The following is a 24,255-nucleotide window of genomic DNA, read 5'->3' as shown; positions in this document are numbered from 1 at the left end:
GCGCTAACACTTCGGGCCATTAGCATCCAAAAACAGGATTTGGGGATTTAAAAGGAAACTTATCAAAACAGTGGTTATATGCATCTTTCTTTCTTTTTTTTTTTTTTTTTTTTTTTTTTAATTCAAAATTAGCTTACCTGTGCAGCCTGTCAGGATCAGAAAAGAAAGGTGAAAAATAGCTGCAGGTGATTTACACCTGAATAACATGCACAAAGTTAAACAGTCTGTCTCTCTCTCCTCACCTTCTTCATGACATCTTTGCATCTGAATTCTCTCTCGGTGTTTTTCCCATCTCACTGTCCCTGTTATCCCCGGAAGGGGTAACTGGTAGCACCATTATGCTTTTTGAGATGGAAGGAGCTCAGCCTGCAGTCCCTGGCTGGTGAGCTCTGTGGGAATTCTGTCTGTGTAAAGACTGCAGGGTCGAGCCTGCGATATGTAATTTTGGGACTTTTCTATTAGTGGAAGAATAAAATTAAGATGATTTTGCTTTTACCCAACTGACATCCCATATTTCTTTCTAAGAAATCAAAGGGAGTTCTGCCAGATGCCATTTAGCAGATGCCATTGACCTAATTGAGTGGTGCTTTAGGCAGTGGCTAAATCAGTGTAAAGTATTTATAAAATGCTGATCTGACAGAATGCCCTGTTGTACTGAAAGCACGTGCCAGTGGAAAACAAGGTATGAGACACATTGCTGTGTTGTTTTTATTATTATTTTTTATTATTATTTCTCTCTTTCTCTGCTGAAGTACAGAAGTAAATCATCCCTGGTCTTGCTGAATTGCAGATACATCTTTACACAGAAAACATTGTTAAACACTCGAGAACCTTGGTCACACGTTTGTTTGGTATGTATTGACACAGCTGATAGAGGAGCTGCTGTTTTTCAAACATCCTTCAGTGCTTCTCAAGAAATTACATTTATTCAGTCAAATACAGGGATTTGCTAAAGAAGTCTGGCAAGGATACTGTGAGATTTTGTCCAGTGTCTGGCCAGGCAGTTTAGTATCATTCTTTTCTCATTAAGTTAAAAATTACTTTCTGATTATTATTTTTTTTATTTTGACTGGCTTTCAACTTTGCTTCTTCCAAGTAAGCCACCTATTTTCCCCAAATTGTTTTTGAGTCCCCTACATACATGTATTCCTGTATTTTCTGTATTCCAACTCTTATCTTCTGGCTTCCTGCAGAGCTGGATGCCATGCAGCAAGCCCCACTGTCCCTGTTTCTAATAGAATATGCAAAGTAGGATTAGTCCCAGCTTTGAACCCTGCGGAGGGCAGCTCTGAGAATAGCAATTACAGACACAGGCATATTCTCCATGACTTGGATGTGGCTTCCTTCCAGTTTTTCTGCATCTTGGCATGCTTGCATTGCACTAGTGCTTCCTAACAGACTTCTCTGGAGCCTTGTCTGAAGAGCCAGAGCTCCTAGTACTTCTCTTATCCTTTGCTTTCTGTTTTTCCTTCTATCTTTTTTTCCCCCAACTTGAGCAAAGGCCACATTCTCTGCCCTTTTTTGAGAGCTCCTGTAGGTAAAATGCTTTTTGAACAAGAAAAGGTCAAGTGTGCAAAGTGCTGAGAGTTAGATTCTCAAAATGAACGAGGCGAGCAGCCTTCTGCAGTCTTTGTTCCCAAATCTAAATGGCCACAGGTAGCAGTTGTCTGTTGCTGTCATGATCTAGCAAAGACATTAGAGTTGGCTTTAGGCGGTGTGTGCTTTAGGGGCTAATACTCAACATGCCTGTAGATAGGCTCAGTAAGTAACGTGAGAGTTTAAAATGCAAGTGTTGGTGTCTTAGCAGTATGCGTCTAAGTAGGTGGGAGCTCACGTGTATCACTAATAGCAGGAGGGACTTCTCTAGGTTTTGTTATGCCTTAGCATTTCACAGAATCGTCTAGGTTGGAAGAGACCTCCGAGATCACCCAGTCCAACCTCTGACCTAACACTAACCAGTCCTCCACTAAACCATATCACTGAGCTCTAAATCTAAACATCTTTTAAAGACCTCCAGGGATGGTGACTCAACCACTTCCCTGGACAGCCCGTTCCAATGCCTAATTTGGGTACTCTGTAAGAAAATCCCATGCTTTCTGGATCTGTTTGCACTCTGTTCATCTACATGGACCTCAACCAGTATCTTGCAAGTTAATTCTTGTAGTGGAGTCCCCTTAGCCTTGAAGAGCCTCTTTTTCTCAAACTGTAGTAAGTGGAGAGATTTTAATTGCTCCAATCAAAGGCTTAAATGTTCCAGGCTCTCAGGTCCACCTGAAACGCTGAGTGGCATCATCTGGTGCTGTTGTCATGGTCCGGCCCCATTCCCTTGTGTGAATCTTGCTCTTGCTGCTGAAAGGTGCCTGGTAAGAGTTTTCTGGGGAGCTCTTCTGGCTTTGCCCAGGCCAAACCCATCCCCTTCCCTGGTCATAGAGGGGTATCAGTAGGGTTTGGCTCCAACACATCGGGCAAGGGAGAAAGCTGCCGTGTGGTCCTGTGATCCTTTGTCACCCAGACCCTCCCACACGCGCTGTACTGCCATCAGTCACTTAAACAAGGGGGATATCTGGTTGTTTCAGCTTATAAAAAACAAATTAGGAGAATAGGCTGCATGTAGACAAGCAGGATTTAAGCACTCTGCTGGCCTCAACGAACTGGTGTTCTCCAGCCTCAAACCTGGCCTCTTGGCCTCTCCGTGTAAACGATGCCCTGAAAAACTCCGAGCACTTGCTTCATGAGACCGAGACTCATCAAACTTCTATTTTATTCCTTCAGCCCGTTGTTTTTTCATAGCTCCTTTGGCTAATGAAACACGAGCAGTGTAATCAATGCCACTTTTTTTTTTTTTAAAGGCACTCAAGAGCTTATGTAAAATCTTTGGAATTTGTTAGCATGATAACATTGTTATGCTCTCCTGGCTGATAGAAATATCAAAGCCAGCTAAGAATAGCTGCAGCAGGCAGAGAAGAATGGATTTGCTTGCTGGAATGCAAGCAAAAACTATGCATGCATTGCTTGGTTTCTAACAACTAAGGGAAAAAATTTAGCTGTCATGAAAATAAGTGGAGACTAAAAGCTCCAAAAGCTCCCTCCTCCCTTTCTTAACAGTGTCATTAAATGAGTCAAAATAGAGTTGGTTTGTGCTGAATATTTGAAAGTCTCCAGGATTTTCCACATCCACTTTTTTCTTTTTTTGGACACAAAGCTCCTGTTGCAATCAGCATTTTCCAAACCTTGTTTTTCTGATAGAAACTCCAAATAAACCTGGTCTGCTAGAAAAGCTATCGCTGGAATTTCTGAGGCTCTAAGGTTAGCCTAGGAGTTAATATTTTTTTAAATCACTTGTTTATTTGGAAATTACCAAAAAGCCAGTTTCCTATCACTTTGATCCTCCAGAATGTAATGATTTAAGGCTTAACTTTTTTTTTTATTTTTTCAAGGCAGAAGCTGAAGGTGAAGGGCTGGGAGACAGCCATCTCGAAGCCTTGCCAATAAAAACTGCTGGGAATTGCACAGCCTCATTTCCAACCGCCACAAATGATGTTGTGGGCAATTTGTATGCGAACAGCAGTGGAAAGAAAAAATTCAGGTGTTTGGTACAGAAGTGGCTTGGGTCTCTAAGCCAAGCTGCTCTGCAACTAATTGATTCTGTGGTTTTGCAGAGGGTACGACTCTGAACCCCTGGCTAGGAAATGGAGAAGAGAAATTCCTCTTTAATTTTAAACAAATTTAAGTGCATTTATACGGTTTTCCTTCTTGGAAATGGCCTTGAAAACAGGCACTAAGTTTTCACCAAGAAAAATTTAAAATTCCCCTCCACTTTCCTAATGATCAGTCACACATGACAGCCTCATTACTCAGGACAAACACACATGGTGCTGTTTTGCAAGTTTATCACCAATATCATAGTATTTGGCTTTGCTTGTAGACTGGTGACAGTCTTAATCCCAACTTTAAGGGATGGAGGCTGGAGAAGAAAGCATCTTGCTCTCGTGCCTACTGGGAGAAGCTTGTCAGTCTGATGTGAGTCCATCCTGTACTCCCAGAACCAGAAGGCAAATTTTAAAGAAAAACTGCATTTTAAAGATTTATTTAACGTAACATTCTTCTCAAACCAGTTTCATGTCCTTTCATGGTGTTTTGTTGGTTTGTTTTGGTTTTCCTTTTTTTTTTTTTTTTTTCCTTGAGGGCTGACTCATTTCCCACCCCCCGCTTTGAGTGCTTTGGTTTGGCAGAAGGGAAGTGGTTCAGGGAAAATCTCTGACTGAATCCTCAGAGGGGAGGCACCGTGGGTCACTGCTCCCACTCGTGTCCATCGTGGGCTCCCACCAGGTGTCCACCTGCAGCCTTGCAGCACATTGACCGCTTGGCAGGCCTCCTGGTGATGACAGCTTTACCTTTATGACATTCCTCGAGTTGAAGTCCAGATTTCTAAAAACGCAACCTAAAAGGGCGTTCTGACATCCAGCATTTCTGGAAGTGCCAGACTTCAGTCTGATTTGGAGCAGTGAGGAACAAGGGAAGCATGGATGAAGGACAGACACGCCTGTTGTGCTCATTGCATTTTTGAAGAGCTCACCTCAACAGTATGTTCATCTTCTCCTCCTACCTGTGAGATCTTCTCCAGCTCAGTCTCCCTCACTCCTTGATCTCGGGGCTCTCCCAGCCAGCCCCAGCCTGTAATCACCTCCCACCAGCTGGGAGGTTGCTCCCCAGCTTGCTTCCTCTCTCCTCCCCTAAGCCCCCTATTAACGCAGATCAATTAATTCTCACAGGAGAAGCAGGTAATTGAGCACACCTTGGCTCCCTGCTCCTGCAGGTGCTGCCTATCAGTTTGTCTGCATTTCAGTGGTGTGGATGTGCCCACACAGGAGGCACCAGCAGGAAAATTGGAAAGATTTTGTGGCTGAGGTAGGATGAGAGGGGAAGGGCTCCTGGTGCGCCCAGAGACTGATGAATGCACAGGGAGGGCATGTTGTTTGAGCAAAGTGACCATTTAATTCCAAAATTGCTAAATTTGGTTTTGTTAGCAGGAACTTAGCTACTCTGTGTCCGCAGTCTGTGCCAGACTATGAAGAAAATCAATGTTTATTTTAATGAACCTCATTCTCTCCGGAGTCTCCCTCCCCCTCAGGGCTGCTATACCTGCAGAAGCCATTTGTGAAATGGTTTCCAGATGACAAAAGGGCTTAGTTCCCCCTCAAATGAGAGAGGGTGGCCGAGTGCCTGTACCTGTATCAGAAATCCCAGTCACTTTTTCCATCCCTGGTTTCCTGCTGCTTGGGAGGCAGAGAGCTGCTCTCCCCAAACCCAGCCCGTGCTTGGCCCTCCTCCTCGCTGTCCTGGCTCCTGGTGGCAGCAGCCGGCCCCTGTGTGCTCACAGCCCAGGCGATGTGGGGTATTCTGTGGGATTTTCAGCTTTTTGTGCCCATTGAGGTGTCTGTTCTGCTCTCTGGGGGTCACTCAGTGTGTCGCTCCATTTCCCATACAGGTGTGTGAGTGGTGTGACGGGGCAGCGAGCTCACCTAGGGACAGTCCTTATCAGTTTGGGGGTATTAAGTGGAAGGAATGTGAACGTGCTCCTGTGATACACCATTTGGACAAAATCCATTCCCTCTTTTAGCTCAGAAAATTGAACAAGAAGAAATAGTTTATGGTGCAGGGGGCACACCAAGTGAGCCCCCAAACCCTGACTGGGCTGAATTCGGTCCCTGTAGCACCAGCATTTTCCCTGAGCTCTTGGCACAGGGTAAACCAGGAGCCCATCAGCAGCCCGGCTGTGGGATTGGCACCGCAGATGTTTAGCCTGGCGTGGCGTGGCGTGCCACAGCCCTGATACCCATCTCCCCGGGCAGAGACTCAATGTGAAACACAGGGGTGCGGGCAGAGGCTTCATTAGCCAGGCAGCCGGTCTTTTGTTGCGATAAACCCACCGCAAACCCAAGAGATTAATCAGGGCCCATGCTCCTACAGTGCGAGTTCAGGAGATGGGCTCAAACCCAAGAATTTGAGCGCGATAGGAGGGTTGGGAAGAAGTTGCTAAAAAGTTACAGGAAAAACTTGTGGAAGCCGAGCCGGCCGCCGGCCGGGAGCCTTCCTACGTGCTTCCCTTATTCCATTTTTCTTCTTTTTTTTTTTTTCACGGGCCCGGCCCCTGTGCGGGATCCTCCTGGGAGGAGCCGGGGCCGTGCCGGGCCGGGCTGTGCCGAGCCGGGGCTGTGGCGAAGGGGCCGGCGGGGGCGATGCGGCGCCCGCCCCCCGGCGCTGGGCTCGCTCTGCGGCTGCCCGGGGCGGGCCGGGGGAGCCGGGCGGAGCGGGGCCGGGCCCGGGCTGCTCCCCGACAGCAGGGGATGGAGGAGGGCGGCGGAGCCCGGGGCTGTTCGTGCTGCTGCTGCTGCTCGGCCGTGGTAAGGGAGGGAGAGTGGATGGGGAGGCGGCGGGCAGGGCTCCCGGGGGCGTCGCGGGAGGAGAAGTTGGGTGCCGTGTCGGGATTTCCAGCAGCGCTGCCCAAACGCCTCGTTCCCGGAGTTTGCTCCCTCGCCCCGTGCCCCGACGGCCCCACAGGGTCACCCGTGGTGAGGTGGGGGCCCTACCGGGTGCCCCCGGGTGATGGGGTCCGCTCGGCACCCGGCTCTGAGATCCCACATGCTGGGCACAGCCTCCAACTCACGAGCCCCTTTACAGCCAGGATTTGACTCAAATCCCCACCATGTGCCAGCTTCGCCTCCTGGGTGCCGCACCGAGGCCCCTCGGTGCAAATACGGGGGCTGCCGTGAACCTCTCACGCTGTGGTTTCCCCTTCGGAGCACGCAAGAAACCAGAGAGATTTGCTCCAAAGTCGCGAAGTCGAAAGCATAAGCGAGTCTTTGTGGGGTTTACAAAAGGCAGGCAGTGTGTTTAAACTCCGACTTTGGGCTGGGGGTCTGCTTGCCTGCTCCAGCAGAGCCCTGGCTGTGCCCACGTGCGAACAACTGGGGCCCTGCGCTCGCTGCTGCTCAGTGCTGGGAAAGCTGCCGTGGTGTGGGGGCATCGCTCGGGTGGATGGATGTCCCCTGACTTCATTAAGAAGTAAAACTGGGCTTCTTGTTTTAATCTGAGCATCTCCTGCTTTTCCGAATTCATGTTAGATCTTAAATTATCTCAGAAGTCGGGGGGGAAGGAGCGATGGGTTGTCTGCTGCTTGTTTTTAATCCTGTGCCGGCAGTTTATGTGGCACTCCTGAGCAAGGTTAGTTTTACTTTGATACCAGGGAGGTTGATTTTTAATTTAAGAAAGAACTTCTGACCTCCTGATCTGCTAAATCTAGCAATAGGAGCCCCAATAATTGTGAAAATACTTTAAAAGAGCATAAATGCCAAAGGTGCTTAGAGTTACTAGAACAGTTTGTTGGGTTTTCCCCATGTGAAGTTTACTTCAAAGAACATGGCAAATGTGTGAGATAAACTACAAAATTAAGAGGGGGAAAAAGTGAACATTATGAAGGAATTACTCAAAATGGAAGAAATTTTACAAGGTAGAATATGTTCGTGTATGTGAACTGATGCAGGTGCCACTAGATATTGTTTTCTTTGGAAATAATTGCAGTGTAAGAACTCAGAAATAGCAAATCCTCTCAATGCTTTTCTGCAATTGATTAATCGATTGCAGAAGTGTAAACAGAGGCTCAAAAATTGGCTATCGGGCCTGAGTTATTGTCAGGACAAGTACAAAACGTTGAGGATTTTGTCTATCAGCCCTCTTCTACCCTGGTGAGCAACATCTTGTTTCCTGAGGAAAATGAAATAGCGGGTGATGAGGATGCTGAGAACTCAATCCTCCCTGGGGGTGTTTTATGCTGTTTTCCAGAGATTTCTGGAGGAAGAGCGGGATCTATAAATTTTCCTGTTATCTCATTAAAAGCAACCAAATGTTTGGGACCGGGAGATGGCAGGGCTTGAAATGCTTATGGGTTTCCCTCGGAGTAAACTTGGAGCTGTTGTTGTTGACTGTTCAAAGGGAGCCACATCCAGCTCCTGATTGGAAAAACATGGACAGGCAGAAAATGCCAAGACCTGTAACTGCCTTCTGTCTCCAGCACCAGCGTCAAAACGTTTTCAAACTTTGGTAGGAATTTGGGGCCTAAAGGTTTGCATCTCAGTGGTGTCGGTGGGAGAGCCACCAGAGCTGTGTTGGTGGAGTTAGTGCCTGGGAGCTGAACCTGCTGGCTTCTGCGTCTGTCCGTGCTTCTCGAGGTATTTAAAATACCCTGCCTGCCTTGTTTCAAAAGCTTCTTATGTAAACAGAAGCCAGGATTCATATGTGTAACCAGAAGAAATGACATAGGTTTCTGTGGCTAATCCTCATTCATTCGTTGGTATTTAACGCGCATGAGTCGCGTGGGTCAAGCTTGCTGTTTGTGTACCTTCCTAACGCAGTGACTTGGAGAAAAATCTCTTTTCAAGACTAGGTAGGGCCTTTAAAAACTGAAGCTGTGAAGCTCAGAAGGGCACTCGGTGGTCAACATTTTCACTTGTGGCACGAACAGCAGGCTGCTCGCCTCGGCCTCTGGGCTGAATTTAGCGTGCTCGCTGCAGCTGTTAGTAAGCAACTGCTTGTTAAACTGTGAAGTATTTTCCTTGGAGAAGTATTTCAGTCATGCTTGTCATAAGTCGAATTTGGAAGTCATTTTAAGTAGAGCCTCTTCCGGACTCGACCCAGGAGGTGGGCATCAGGATGGAAAAGACTCGTGGCCTTGTTCAGAAGCAAACTGGCCAGGGAGGCCGGGTGCCTGGGGTGGCTGTGGTGCCCGGGAATTTCGCTTGGGGAACTTGTTTGAGCAGCTCTCGGGTGGATGGCTTCCTCGGGTATCCGTACTGAGCAGCGTGGCCTGCTGATGAACAGCTTCACCACCTCCTGCCCAGGCTCTGGGACTGAGTTTCAAGTTTTGGTGTCCACAGGCTGCCTGGAAATCGGGGTTTGTCGTGCAGCAGACATGAGGGGCTGAGAGCAAACACTTCTCACAGGGTTAGGGCACACCTGTGGCAGCCTCAAGGAGCACTTGATGTGCTTGTGCTGTGCTTTTGTGTTCCTAGGACAGCCTCTTAGTGCTCGGGTCACAAACAGGACAAGGCCCGTCTGCCCTTGGCACCTCACTCCTGATGTGTATGGGACAGAAGTGGCAGTGCCCTGCTGTCATGGTCTACCCTGGTAATTTCTGAATGTTCATTTTAAGGGAAAGCAGAGGCAGCACCCAGGTGTGTGCAACTCTTAGTGACGACAGAAAACCTCTCCCGTGTACTTGTCAGCTGGAGGACCTCAGATCTGGGAGGCATCTCGGCTCAGCCCTTCCTAACACAGGCTGGGCCCCGAGGTGGTGTTAAACCAGGGGACACGTGGACATTTAATCATTTAGTGCTGTAATTAGATAAAAGCCATTCTGTAAGTTTCCAAAGTAGCCAAGTGTATGTGTCTGAGGCCTGCACTGCACAGGGTGGCTCAGCCCTGCTCTGCTTGGTGTGGTGGCAGGGAGAGAGCTTACAGGGGATCACAAAGGCCATTAATTTAGGATGAAAATAAGAAGAAAACAAACTTGACAAATGGCTTTTCCCACGTGAACATGCTACTGCACAGTTGGGATAAAATAAGCAAACTGTGAGCAGTGTGTTCAGGCAGGCTTCAACATGGGCAGTACGGAGCTCAGAAAAGCAGCGCCTCAACACCACTTGGGGAACCCGCAGGTGTGAAATTGGGACCCCAACCAAAGGTGGTGTTTGTGTTTTACAAAAAACCTAGGGATGTTGGTGAGCTCCCCAGACAGGTGGTAATTCCAGGACCTTGGTCTCTGGGTGGCCACAGAGGAAAGTCAGGTGGAAGCAGACAACAGAAGCTTTGTTTGCAGGGGGTTCCTGTGCTTTGGTGCCTTCGTTTAGAACAAACAAACAAAAAACTTTCTTCAGCAAGGCTCCTTTCCTTATTGATTCAAAGATGGGTTTCCAGATCGCTTCCTTTCAGCCTTTTGGTGTCAATATGAGGGGTTGTCCTGCTTGCCTAGGCATAGGGCAAGAAGCCCCAGGGCAGGTGGAAGCCAGGCTCCAGCCCCCTGGGTGTTAAGTCTTTTTTCAAGGGGGTCCTGCCCTTCCCTTGTTCAAGCAGTAGCTCGTTTTCTCATTTGCTTTTGAAAATCAGAATCACAATTGGTTTAATTTGCTGCTGGATTGTATTATCTCATTGCTCCTGCAGTTGTAACACAGACAAAATTCCAGTGACTTCAGTCCTGGGGGAGCAGTAAAGCTGTACACAAACGCAACTCACATTAAAAATACCAACTTTCCCTGCATTCCCCAAAACACGAGTCAGCGCACACATGCCAAACAGCGGGGGCTTCAGCCAGCCGAGTGACAATAACGCTGCAATAACTCAGACCTCTAAGGCTGCCTTTTTCCATGTCTTTTCTCTCCGCAGCCCTCCTGGGCCAGGTGATGATATACAGTTGGCTGCTGCCCTCGATCCTTCTGAGCAACCGCTGCCCGTTCCTGCGGCTTACGGAGATGTTGAGCCCGGGGATGCTGCGGAGCTGACTGCAGCAAGGTATTGTGAAGGGCTGGTGTGGTGGGAAGCTGCTCCAGCTGCTCGCTGGGGGGTTGGAGGGTGAGAAGAGGCCCACAGAGGTCAGCACTGGCCAAGACATTGCTGTCGCTCTTCTTGGGTGGATATATGTCTGGTGCAGGTGGTTTCTAAAGGGTTTGCTGAGTCTGTAGCAGGTGTAGCATTTGTATAATTTTTACCAGAATCCAAATCTTCTCACTCAAACAAAACCTTCAGAAGAAGATGTTGCTTACCCTTCCCCAAGAACAAATCACTTTGGAACGGAGGATCATACAACATGAAGGTGCAATACACATCATTATTATTTTTAGGTGATCCTTCAGTCATTTTTTTAATCTTTAATCCTGAGAAGTTCCTCACCACCACGATGCTGACTATAAAGCATTCAGGTGTCTCGTTTCTGCTGGACACAGGGCCTTTTGTCTGCTTTTATTTGCACTGAGGAGGGAAACTGTTGCCTCGCTGTGCTGGTGGCGGTTGGGTTGTCAACATCTTTGGGCACGTACATTTGCCTTACCTGCCAACAGGAGAGGAAGCCTCTCAGGGTGTGTTTACCCTTCGGTCATTGTGAACCCAGCAGAGTGTAAACATGCACGGTATATTTAAGCTAGCATTAAACTGGTTCGCTGAAAGAGCAACAGTATGCTATCAAAGGCAGAAAGAAGCTTGTGGCGTTTGCACAGTCCACCTTAAAAGCTGGGTAACCTTGGTGTGTAGCTGGTGCTGGTCTTCCCTTGTCCCCAAGCTAGTTAGACTGCTGGTGCTGGGTGAATCTGCGAGAAACGACAATTGGGGTAAAGCAGGAAGATCTAGAGAAGTTTACATAGGAAGCTAATGATGTGGATTTCTTCCAGTTCTTGTAAGCTTTAATTTGAATTGTGCTTCTTTGTTTTTCATAAATGCAACTAGGTTAAAGGTTTGTTTTCTTTGGGGGGGAGAGGGGGGTGTTCTATTTTTTCTCATTAATTCGTTGCCTGCTGTAGTAGCAAGCTGGTTAGAAAAGAGTTAGAAAAGAGCTGGTTAGAATTGAGTTGGAGCTCTGAGCAGCTTTCCGGGTGTGAAAGAGGAAAACAAAACCAAAATCGAAAGCCACCACCAAAAGTGCTAGGAAGATTTATACATGGTCTCCTGAATGCAGTCTGAATTAGAAGACTGCTGCCCTTGGGGTGAGGGTTTGCTGTTTGTAGGCAAAAAGGCACCCCGGCTGCCTATGGTAAATGTTGCCTTAGGAAACATTTACGAAGAGCAATTTTCATTGTGTCTTAATTTACTGCTTCTTGCAAACCTCATGAATTCACCCTGTTCATGTCCTTATCTGGATCTGAGATTGAAGGTTCATCACGTCACACCTTTTCTTTTGATCTTCATCAGTTCTGTCTTTAAAACGCTTTTACCATAAGCGTGCAAAAGTTGGTCTTGGGGTTCCTGTTATCAGGATTGTTTGTTTTTCTCCCTCCTTTATTTTTGTAACAGCTTTAGACACAAAAGCCTGCGTGTTCTCCTCACCCTTGTCTTTCCTGCCCAGGGTGCTGGCTGCTGCCCACTCCCTGTTGGTGATACAGCTGGTGGGCACACGCTTGGGCTCCTGCTTTCCAGCAGTAGCAGCCACAGCTGCCTTTGGGGTTTGTTCACATCGAACTTGAAAGCAGTGCTCTGAAAACACAGGAGGTTACGCTCACCACAAGGATCAGTGGTGGCAGGACTGCGCTCCTCTTGCCCGAGGGAAGTTTCAGTAATTCTCATTGCTTCATGTCACTGCCTTATCCTTCACCTTCTCTTCACCTGTGGCATGGAGCGCTTCTTTGCCTATCTAGGCAAGATGATCTTTCAAAAGGCACTGCTTTTTTGGCATTTTGTGGAGAAATACTGCACTGCTGCTTCACTGTGAGTGCAGAAAAATTCACATGCACACACGTGTTTTGTCTCCATGTCGATGCTTCCTGGTTACACCTGTGCATTGTATTTCTAAATTCTAGAGTTATTAGGTGCCATGTTGCTTTTCCAGTCAATATACAATAAAATACAGTAGTGTTTTTTCTTTTTTTTTTTTTTTTCCAACATATTTAGTTATTTACTCATAAGTTCCTTTTGTTTCCACCTAAGTGTTTCCCCATCAGGGGTGTCGTACAATGCAGATGGTGTGCCCTTCAACAGGGGAAAACAATGGTGCGTGGCAGGCAGGGGTCAGCTCGTGCTAAATGTCTTCCATATGGCAGCACGTAATGAGAGATCAGGTTGTCCCTCCATCTGTCAGTCAAGAAACTCTATCTTTGTTGTTTCTTCAGGATGACTGTCTGCCTCTCCTCCCCTGCTGGTAACGTATCGATCAGGGACGTGGTGGCATCATCTGCTCAATACCAGACTTTATTTACTGTATCCGCAGAGTAGTGCCCTGAAAAGAATTAGGTGAAAAGTTCCCTGGCTGTTCTGCCAAGCATTTTTGTTTAGCAATGAAACCAAAAGGCCAAGTTCACTCTGGTTTGCCAGCAGACACGCTCTAGGAGAAATCCTGGCCAGGCACATCTCATCTTTCTGCTTGTGCTGCAGGTGCAAGCAGCACTTCTGTTCAGGAGGCCTCTGCTTAGCTGGGATCCACGGTAACTCCTCTGCCTGAGATGTGGGCAGAAATCTTGCAGGTACCAGGAAAATTGGCAGCTTAGAAAGCAGCTGCTGAATGAGCTGTCTGCAGGGGAGGCCACAGGGAAGATGCAGAGCAGCCAGGAAGCTTCTGCTCTCACCATTAACCTCGTGCTGAGGCCGAGGAGCTGCAGCACGGTGTTCAATCCTCAGCAGGCAGAGCTCTGGTGTGAATACAGGGACACTGAAACCTGAGCAAGCACTAGAAAACGTGTTCCCTGCATCAGGCTGTCTCCCAGCCTGCCACGTGGATGGCGTTATGCTGCCAGAGGGGAACCTGTGCCAGGTGGAAGCAGCGCTGCCTTATCTGCAAGGGGGGCTTTCCCCATCATGTAGTTTGTGTCCTGGGGACCGGTGCTGCTTGGTGTGTGCCTTGGGGTTGGCAGGAGTACCCGGGGGGGCTGCATAAGCCAAGGGTCAGGAAATAGCTTTAGAGAATTACTTAAAAACTGTGCTCTGTGAAGTCCAAGGAGCAGAGCTCTTCTAAAAGCAGCTGCGTTCTGGTAGCTGGGTTTGTTTCGTAGAGAGCATTAGCGGTGATGTTAGCCGAAGGCTGAGAAAGTTTGCCCTTTGTGTGGAAAGGCTTGAAGGGAAAGCTGAAGGATAACAGTGAGCAGTGGGGTGTGAGGGAAGCAGGTGCTACCGCGAGGACTTCACTGCCGTGTTTTCGCACAGTGTCCAGCAGTTTGTGCCTGTTTGGTATCCCGGCTTGGCTGGGCCCTCTGGCAAGGCGTTTGGGTTTTGTGATGCTTTGTTAGCTCTCCAAGCAGATGTTCAGCCTTTGCTTATTTTTAGCCGTTTACTTTTTGCTTTAAAATCTCACTTTCCCTAATCTCCGCCTGACCCTATATAGTCACGTCGCCTGTGTATACGTTTGATGCTACTGCTATATTAGGACAGAGATGTTTTTAGCAAAGGGAAAAGTCCTCCGCGTGGAAAAGGAAACAGCTTTTATTCTTTGTCCTTTTTTTGTTTTTGTTTTTTTTTTTAAAACTTGACGGGACTGAGAAGTCAGGAAGCCTGTGTCAGCATGGACAGGGTGGGGAAGGAAGGAAGGGAGAGAGGAGTGCTTGAAGCAGAGATTATTGCCTAGTTTCATAGAAGGAATGACTTGGTAGCCAGCTCATATGGCACAAAGCAACATCAGGGATGTCAGCTCTCAGGAAGAGCTTTGAGATCTTAGTAAGTTAGTGGATAAACACTTTGGGAATAACTGATCTCATGCTCATCTGTACTGTGACTGAAGTTGGGGATGTGACCTGTGTCTGTCCTCACTTGTGTACATGTTCCTGAAGAAAGGAACCATTTGTCCCTGAACCTCACCAGCTCTTACTCAGCGATGTGATTTAATCTACCTCCTACAATTATTCAAGTATAATTACTGGGGGTGAGGAGAAGGCTTCTTTAGAGGAATGGCTAAAATAGCCCTTACTATTTAACTCAGAAAACCTGAAAGAAGCTTCTTGCCCACAGCCTGGTTCCACCACCGATGTCACCTTGTGTCTGAATCCCAAGAAGCACGAGGGCAAGCTGCTGCCTGGGGCATCTCTGTCCCTCTGGAGCTGCCTGGGAAGGACTGGGTGGTGAGGACCCCATTTCAGAGACATTTAATCTGAAAAGCATCCCCTTTGGAGTAGAATATAAGTATAACTCTGTGTGATGGCTTTTTCCTTCAGCAAACAGCTGCTCGGCAGGTTGCCCCTTGCTCCAGGTGGAAGAGGTATGGGAAGGGCCCTCCTTTAGCTGCTTTTGAGGTTGTTCCATTCTGAATCACACATCCTGGGTATGAGCAAAAGGGTGGGAGCTGTAACAGACTGAGCTGGTGGTGTGGGAGGAGGACGCCAGGCTTCAGGTCCCACTGCAGGCTGACTTAGAGTGGACTAAAGGCAGTTACAAAGGGTGGAGAAGGACCCTGTAAGTAACTTTATGGCCCCATGGGCAGCGGTGTGTTCAGATCTACGGGGGCAGGAGGGAATCAGCCCCACCACTCACTTTCTTTCACATTGTTTTAGGAAACAGACCGAAGACATTGGAACTTAGTATCCAAACTGCAAAAACAATGTATTCTGGTATGTGCAGGCAACTGTTTATATAGAAATAGTTATAAGTGTAACAGTTTGGCTGCTGTAGCAAGTGCTGATCTGGTTTTGTCCCTGTACTGGACTCATTTGGGGCACCTTGATGGGTTTTTGAGAGACAGTCATGGGTCACATACTTTATTTTCTGTCATTAGTTTAGGGAGGGTAACCAGGAGCAGGGTTAGCGGTGTGCTCAGCGAGGGAAAACAAAATGAGCTTTTTGTGGGGTGATCTTTTGGAGAGGCAGGCGATTACCTTCTCAGAGAGAAGACTCGGGACAGGGGTGTTATTTGTGCTGCTGTCAGGTCTTTCCATCTCATGTGGGCTTTGCTTAAGCAAACAGACAGCACATGGATGCGTGCCAGGGGCTGGGCAGGTGGCTGCTCGCCCTGCACCCCGTTTTCTGGCTGTGTCACGTTGTCACTCCTGCCAGGGCTCCTTTTCTGTGGGGATGGGGAAAGGGCATTCCCTGCTGCTTACTGTAAGGCAAACTGCTGTGCAGTGTGTCCTTGTGTGCCCTGGGGATCGCCGCGGGACCCTCGGGCCTCTGAGCCGGGCCTAGCGGGGCTTTGAGCAGGGCGACGTGGAGGAGGCAGCACGTACGGGCCTGCAACCCGAACAGTCACACCGTGACTCCAGGGGTTGTGCTTTTAGCCTCACAGCATGCCGAGGGCTGTTAACATGAGACTTTTTTAGTCCTGGATTTTAGTTTTTCTAGAAGGCCAGTCGCTGAACGGAGTGTTTGACGTGTTTGCTGAGGAGAAGGGGCTGTGTGAGAGCTGCAGAGGAGTTGCTGGGGGCTGACGCACTGCCTTCATGCACAGCAAGCAGAGAGGGCTCCTGAATTCCTCTGGCAGTTAATGCTGTGGTCTGTGAGAGCTGTCAAAGCTTCTTATTAATTACTGTTGGTTTTGTGGTCAGCTGAGAATTTAAATAGGTTTTGTAGGAAGAAGCAATTTGTGGGAGATGGGGAAGACAGTACAGGGGAGGGGACAACGCGCTCATGACAGAAGTTCAGACCTAGCTGAAGGTTTTCTTTTCACAAGACTTCACTGAAGCTCTGTGGGCACTTGTAAAGTTTTTCACCTTACAAATTTAAATGATTATTTTACAGCACTTCCAAGCCTGATAGCTGCGACGAAGCTGATAAGCTCGTTTCTGGGGATGTACCGCCAGCTGCAGCCCCTGGTGAAGGTGTAGACCTGCCTCCTCAAGAAAGTGAAGGCTTCACGGAGGAAATAAAGAGGTACTGCACAATGTTATCCTATGCTAAAGTACATTTCCACGCCTGTACATCCGTGGCTTAAGAAAATAATGGGTGTTTTGTATAAGTTGTGTCAATACTGTTGCTAGATTTTGAAACCAAATGCTAGATTACGAAGACCTCCTTGCTCCAACACATTTATTCTGAAAGACCAGAAGAGGGAGCTGGGACTACACTGCTTGATACTATGCTGCTCTTCCCTGCTATTTTTAAATTATTCTTTTTTTTTTTTTTTTTTTCAAATATTTCCTTTCTTTTTTTCCCCTCAAGAGGACTGTTCTGCTCATTCCCTTTCAGGTGCTGCCAGTGTCTTCCCCCCACTAGTCATTTGCATTGTAGGTGTCAGCAATGAGGGAAGAAGTTCAGCTTGTATTTGCTCTTTCTGAAGAACTGTTCAGTTATCTTCATTTCAAAGCTGATGTTCTTCTCCTTCAGATTTGCACCGACTGGTGTTTGATAAATGGCCTCGGGGATTTTTGCTGCAAGCCCCCCAGGCTGCTCCTCCCCGCTCAGATATAGGCAAGATGAGACGTGTGCTTGGATATTCATGTCAGAGCTTCAGGTGACGCCTGTCTTGTGGGCGATTAACCAGTGTGCTGTTGTGGTTTGGCAATAAAGGCATGCCCTTATTGTGACATCTATTAATGGAAAAGGTCACGGCACAGCTGAGAATATTAAATGGGCACTCCCTGGAGAGTATCCTTCTCCACCCCACAAATACAGGTCGCCAGCTTGTGACAAGTACAATACAAGACAGGAGACAGCACGGGAAATGCAGCTATTCTACTTAAGCTCTGTTCAGAAATGTCAAAAGATGCCGCTGCCAGCAGGAGGGTACTCTGAGTCATGAATGGGAACGTACACAATAGACGTGTTTTGCTGTGGAACAGAGAATTAATAGCTATCAGCCAATGCTAATCAGATCCCATCCACAGTATAAAACCTAGGAAACGTGTTGGTTATTATGTTTGTATACACTACTGAAAATTTTGATCAGGAAATGGTGTCTTGATCTTTAGTGTAAGTTAATGGTTGCTGTGGCATAGGTTAGGTCGAGTCTTCTGTGTCCTGCTCCTCTGTGGGACTTCACTGTACCCAGGTCTTCTTAACCAGTGTAAGGCTGGTGGGTAAAAGCAGTGCTTGAAGGTCTTGAAGGTCTGTTTGGAGCTGGCCTGCAAGCTCTGTGACCTAGAGAGGATTTTCTGAATGAAGGTTACCCTGTTCGTGCTTTAAAAGCTGTGTGAAGTGGTCAGGTGGGGTTGTGAGTTAGAAAATATTCACCGCAGGGTGTTGGCTCCTTCCAGAGAAGCTTCCAGAATTGTTTGAACTTTATGGATACCCTGTCACATTCTGCAAGTTCCTTGGTGTGGTCACAGGTGACTACCACTTATGAGTCCAGAGGTTTATTGAAATGTGAACCACCAAACCACAGCGTAATTCTTTTTTACCCTTTTCATCAGAATTCGGCATCAGACAGAGAGAAGAGAAATAATTTGAGCAGTGTGCAGATGGGCAGAGCTGCTCTGCTCACGTGTTTAAATTGGCTTGTGCCTCTGAAGTTTGTTTGGTTTCAGCAGTGACGTGGTGTGTGTAACGATGTAAATATGTGTGCAGAAGAATCTCTGGGATGGGGTAAACAATTAAGTAACATTAGTAGAATTGCTTAATGCAGAGTCAAAATCCAGTGCAGGATGTCAGTAACCAAAATGAAGGCTGGCACGCATCCTCATCATGCCCTGAGAGCAGCACGCTGATCACCTGCAGCATCCTCTAAAGCTCTTCATCCTTTGCTCTTTTTGTAATGTGAACACAGATTTTTCAGAGATCTTAATGGAAATTAAGATGCCTGCAGAATTAGAGATGTCTGTGGGATGAAAGATGGTTCTTCCATCCTCCAGAAACGCAAGTGTGTTTCTACCCAGATAACTCTTTACTGTGATAATCAGCCCCTTATGTAAATACCTTTTGGGCTGTCTCAATGTTTTCTGTGATTCATGTGTATCAAGTCAACTCAAATCAGCCGTGGAAAATAACAGCGTTCGAGTCGGGTTATGCTTCACTTTGTCACATTTATGGCAGCTGCCTGGGCAGCGAGGTGCTAAACCTCAGCAAGTACTTTGCCACTGCACAATTTTCTGCAGAATGGATCCTTGAGGCATTTCGGTCTCCTCTGCGATCATGGCAATCACGTTATTAACTGTATCACAGGCACTTCATAATTTGGGGGAAGTGCTGAAATATTGCTCGTAAGCGTAACTTGTCATTTAAGGAACCACTTCTGATAGAGCTGGAAAGGCTCCGTAGAGCCAATCCATCCCTCTGATGGTCCTGTAAGGGGGAGAGATGGGTGTAGGCATTCTGGAGAGCAAAAAGCAAGCTCTGTCTCTGTGCACATCCTCATCCAGAGCCCGGCTACGTGCTTTAAATCTACGCCTGAGATGTTAAATGAGGCTGGTGTGATTGAGAGGTGGGGCCTCCTTGTCAGGTACGTAGCTTTTGAAAGAAAATTGACACTAAAATAGATTGCAATTAGATACTTTTGCAAGAAGCTGGGCGGGTAGGGAGCTTCTGCTGATCTCTGAATCTCTGTGATTAAATGCACATCTGTCTTAGCCAATGTTCCCGAAATGAGCGTGGAACCAGCTGGAAGCACAGCAACAAATCTTTCTCTCCACAAGCGAAAAGTCTTCACAGAAAGCTCAGCTTTCTGTGCTGTTGGTTTCTAAAAGATGTTTTCATAATGCTTGCCCAGGAGGAAGCAAAGCTGAATTACTGGTGTCGCATACAAAAACAGGATGAGCTTTTTGACTCTTGGGTTGTATTTGCTTGATCATGTGTTGAAAGTGAGTTTTCTCCTTTTGCCCACTTTTGGTGAGGTTTGCTGTAAAAATAAGTAAATAAAAATGAATGTGTGGCTAGCATTTATGACCCAGACTGAGAATCCCAGACCTGGGGCAGCTTTTAATGATGTAATTGAAACTGGAAGGGATTAAAAGGGATTCAAAACCACGTTTTGTTCCTTGAGTTCATTTAACCCTTTTGAAAGAGAAGAGTCAATCCATTAAGTTTACAAGTTCACTGAGCAGCTAAGAGATGAGAAGTACAAGCGTGGGATGCAAATACAATGTCAATGCTGTTTTATTTCTAAAATATGGGATATTTTTTCCTTTCATTTTCTTTTTTTAAAGTTTTTTTTTTGTTTGTTTGTTTTGGGGGGGGTTGTTTGGTTGGTTTTAAGTGTTTTATGTGAACTGGATTGTAGCAAATGTTTAATGTGTATCTGGACTCTGATGCACAAATGAAGTGATTGTATTAGTAATAGTAACACGGTGAACACACTGAAATAAAGTCACTCAGGTCTTGGAAACTAAAACCCAGGGATTTTTCTTGAGGCTTGGTGGCTGGTATCCTGAAAATCGTTCACCTTCTGAAGCACAACATAAAAAAAAATCAATACTTTCCATGTTACCAGCCAGCCTGCAACAAATGGCCAAGAATGAGCCGCTGCCCATTCATTCATTTCCTCCATTCCGGGCGTTTTAATGAGATTGTGGCTCCTGGTCTTTGGCCTGCAGGGGCTGAGGGATGTGTTAGCACTGCGCAGTCCCAGGCAGGAGGATGCTTTGTGCCACTCAGCGTAAATCTCATCAGCTTATTACTGAGTAACAGCATCAAACCCTAAGTTGCCTGCTCTGTTTCAAGCCAAAAGCGTTGAGTAAGTGCATTTTCTCGTAGCTGATGGTGTGGTGGGGTCCCCAGACAAGGGACAGCATCCTGCAGGCTTTTTTGGGTGACCCCATGCCTGTGTGTGGTGGCGGGGTGCCTGGGGACCCTGCTGGCAGAGAGATTGCTCAAAGAGAGCCATCCCAGGTTGGTGTTGTAGGGCTGCTGCCTGCATGTGGCCCAGGACAGAAGGGTGGTGGTGGTGGTAGCCCTCTGTTGGCTCTGTGTGTTACCGGTGCCCTCAGGCAATTTATGGTAATTCCCTGCTGCTGAAACAGGTTCAACAGCACGAAAATGAATATGTCATTACACTAATCCATCCAGGAGGAGTTGTAGAATGGCATCCATCATCTTATATGTGTTCAGGACCAAGACTACGTCTGGCCTGGTGCTGGAGGGTGGAGGACTCGCAGGGGATCGACCTCCTCTTGTCCTACAGCAGGCAACGCTGGGCCAAAGCTGCAGGTGTGGTTTGCATTTCTCAATAGTGTCTAGAAATAGACATTTCTTAATGTCTAAACAGGGCCTGTGCAGGAGCAGGAGTTCGACCACTACCTCTAGGGATGCTTCAAGGCTTTGACAGAAGCACAGAAGCAAGAAAAGCCCCCGCAGGCCCCGCTTCATGGCAGTGTGAGCAGAGCTTTGGGCCTTTGGTTCATGTAGAGGTCTGCAGAGGACGTCCAGCAGCAGAGCAAGCTCCCTCCTTTGGTGCAGTTATGCTTGCGGTCCCGGTCTGAAGACTGGGCCAGAAATTTGGAAATCTCAGGTTTGACGTTTGGTTGGTGACCCGGTGAGTTCACACAGCAGTTACGTGGTACAAGTGGACCCCAAAGTTTCGGTGCCTGTGCCTCAGCAGGAAAGCTCAGGAGCAAACAAGAAGCCAAAGGCTGGGCAAAGAGATTTCCGTGGTTTTTGGCTGTCTATGAGCCATAACAGAGGTCTTTGGAGATGTGCCTGATGGAAAGCCCTCCTTGTTCCTTGGTGACATCTCTACACGGCTGCCGTGGAGGTTTCCACGCTCTCCAAAATCAAATTTCCCTGTTTGCACAGCTTCTTAATTTCATAAAACGCTTCTGTGCGTGGAATCTCGTGCTGCCTTTGGTTCTCACGTTACCGCCGGCCCCTGAAAGACTGCGGGGCCGGGGGCATCCTGAATAGGGGCATTTAGGGGCCTCTTTTGTTATCTGTGCCTGGGTTTCCCACGCAGGAAATTTCAATAACTAAGCAGCCACCGTGGTGATTCATAACTCCTAATGCCACTGAGCTCACTTGCAATTTAGATGAAGCGGTGACCTTAGCAACTCAATGGTGATCAATAGGGAGTGTGTGTGAGAGTCTGGGGGTATTTCCTTGCTTTTTTATTTATATTTTTTGAAACACACTCCTGTGTTTGTTTCCCATGAGCTGCAGTGTCTGTTCGGAGTGCGTTGTCACCGGTCGCCCACTGTTTCCTGGACTTGTCAGAGGGAAATACCCCATCGGTGTGCTCAGGCTTAAAATTCTCTGCAATACTGTGGGGTTTTGGTAAATACCCAGGTATCAGCACAAACAGGGCAGTGGTGGTAACCTGGAGAAGTGGTGGAGCAGACAGTGTGCTTCTCAGAGCATTTTCATGTGCTTTGATTAACATTTTACTGCAGTGTTTTTTTGCCAGTAAACCAAAACGGGATAAATTCACCGTGTATTTCAGGTAGCTTTTCCTGGCTGTTTTCTCAGCTGTAGCACAAAGCTTCCCCATGAAAGTAAGGGGAAGAAAGAGAGGTTTGGTTGGCACCAGCTCCTTGATAGCAGCAAGGGTTAATGCTCCTCGTGGGCAATGTGCACGGCTCCCTGGAAAGCAGCATTTGCTTAGGATCTGGGTTTGGGATGTCATTTATCAAAATAATGAAGATTTTTAATTTCACTTACACGTACAATACGGTGGCTGTTCCCTACAGCAGCGAAAAACATGAATTATATCTATGGAGAGAGAGAGGCTGAAGGGGTCAGGGCTGGGGTCTGTGCCTCGGTGCCACACTGGAGGTCTTGGTGGCACTTGGTGACAGCACTGGCGTTAGGGGCAGCGCGGGCAGCGAGCTGGGTGGTGGAACAACCTGGCTGGAGAAGTCCATGCAAGGTCAGCGTGGTCGTGCAGAGCTTCCTGGTGGCACATCTGCAGGCACATCGTGGGGATAAACCCAGAAAGCAAAGAGAGAAAGTGAAGAACAGCAATCCTCGTGGCACTCACCCAGCAACTCAGCAGCTCCTTCCCTGAGGAAGCCTTCAAGGGACTGCCCTCGAGGCAGGTGGGAATTACCAGGCAGATGGCCGCTTGGTGTCCAGGGAGGGAGGGAGCACTAAGGAGCAAAAATCTGGCTACAGGAGTGAGAGGCCAGAAGAATAAACCCAAAAGAGGAAATCCTGGACTGAAAAAATGCATGGTGAGTAGAGAAGCCTAGGAGAACATGCTGAGAGCCGTGTATTTTTGTGCAGCCTCTAATGACAGATGTTGAATCCTTTAAAAGCCTCTAAAAGTGTTTGCTGTATCACCTTTAGAAAGGCAAACTGCAAACCACGAGTGCCCACATGGCTGGGAACAGCCAGCTTCACCTCCTCTGCAGCACGAGGAGCAGCACCAGCCCAGGCCCTGCTTTGCCCATACAGAATGGCGTTGGGTTTTTGAGCAGCTTGGTTTTTGTCAGTAAAGATGATGTTTCTTATCAGCCTGGCGTTGGGGATGCCCTACTCATGAAGGCTTTGACACCAGACAGCCTGCAATAAGGGAATCCTTGGGATAAAACCTTCTTCCCAGGCTGCATTTAAGGCTTTGGGATCCGAAGGTAATATGATCAAAACCTCAATTTTGATTTTTAGCATCCTGTTTAAAAAGCAATCTACCCTTTGTTAACGTTTTTATGTTAACAAAGGATATGTTAACCCTTATTTTTATTTTTTTTAAATGCACAGTGCTGTTCCTCAGAGCTCTGGCAGCAGCCTGCAGGCTCTCAGAGCTCCTTTTTGGTACTGGGGTGTTTGCTTTGCGCGGTGCTCGCTCCTGCCCGGTGCCTCAATAACGCATTGCAATTAGGAGGAATGGTTTGATATTCACCCCCCTACCCAAGGGGGATAAATGTGGCAGGCAGGGCTTTCTTTCAGAGGGCTCTTTGATGTGTGTGCGCGTGTGGGGCCATGTTTATAGCTAGCCTAAGAGCCTAGCAGGACGTGCGGAGAAACCAAGACCGAGGAGACAGAACATAAATTGTAGCTGATCATAAATCGTATCGCAGTCCTGTCCAGCACTGGTTTTTGGTGGAAGCCCAAAAATTTCAAATTGGGTGCTGCTGACCCGAGTCTGAATTTCTGTATAAACACGAAATGTAGCAAGACCAAATATTTGGGAGTCGGTGCGTCATTCTCGACAACTAACCGGTAGGCATCGAGGCTCAATAAGGCATCCGTTTGGTATAAAATGGATGAAACGAGCAGAAAGAGGAAATGAGAATTTTTAAAGGATGGCTCTGAATGCTGAGATACCCATTTGTCAGCACTGGGATCACAGGAAGTGGTTATGGGGCCGTTGTGTAGAACAACCCCGGACTGAGGTGCGGGGAGCATCCTTAACTCCTCTGAGGCCACGGTGACCATTTGGGTTGGCTGTTTTTTGAGCCACAACTCCTTTTTTTTTTCCAGGTCCCAGGCAAGTTCTTACAAAATGTATTCCCGGTACCAGCACGGTTTTGATATTTTTAAAAGCCAGCACTAAATTTAGTACCGACTTGGCGCTTCCGTTGGCAGGCCCGGGGGATGGATTGGGGCCAGGCAGGAGAGGGGGAGCTCCCCGCTCCTCGGGGCTGCTGCTCTGCAGACGTGGTGGTGCCGTGGCCGTGCTGTGCCTGCCTGCACGTCCAACTGCACCTCTCCGAAGTGTGCCCAGCAAAAGGAGATCCGTGATGCTCTCAGCAGCTTGGGTGGTGTACCGAAACGTGTGGTTCT

The 24,255-nt window shown here is 47.6% G+C and overlaps 1 protein-coding gene across 9 annotated transcripts in view; it reads left to right on the top strand.

The window, feature by feature from the left end:
* TACC2 (transforming acidic coiled-coil containing protein 2) overlaps window positions 1-24,255 on the top strand; it is a 125,092-nt gene that overhangs the window by 42,963 nt on the left and 57,874 nt on the right. For all 9 annotated transcript variants that reach the window (XM_082764690.1, XM_082764695.1, XM_082764694.1 and 6 more), the window contains 2 exons: window positions 10,438-10,563; window positions 16,411-16,542. In XM_082764690.1, the coding sequence (XP_082620816.1) occupies window positions 10,438-10,563; window positions 16,411-16,542 (258 nt within the window). The remainder of the gene's footprint in view (window positions 1-10,437; window positions 10,564-16,410; window positions 16,543-24,255) is intronic.

The sequence above is a fragment of the Aythya marila genome (assembly GCF_965140915.1).
Source record: "Aythya marila genome assembly, chromosome: 7".
NCBI classification, from domain to species: Eukaryota; Metazoa; Chordata; class Aves; order Anseriformes; family Anatidae; genus Aythya; species Aythya marila.
The sequence above is the reverse complement of the archived record's forward strand: the minus strand, read 5'-3'. Positions and strand labels throughout refer to the sequence as shown.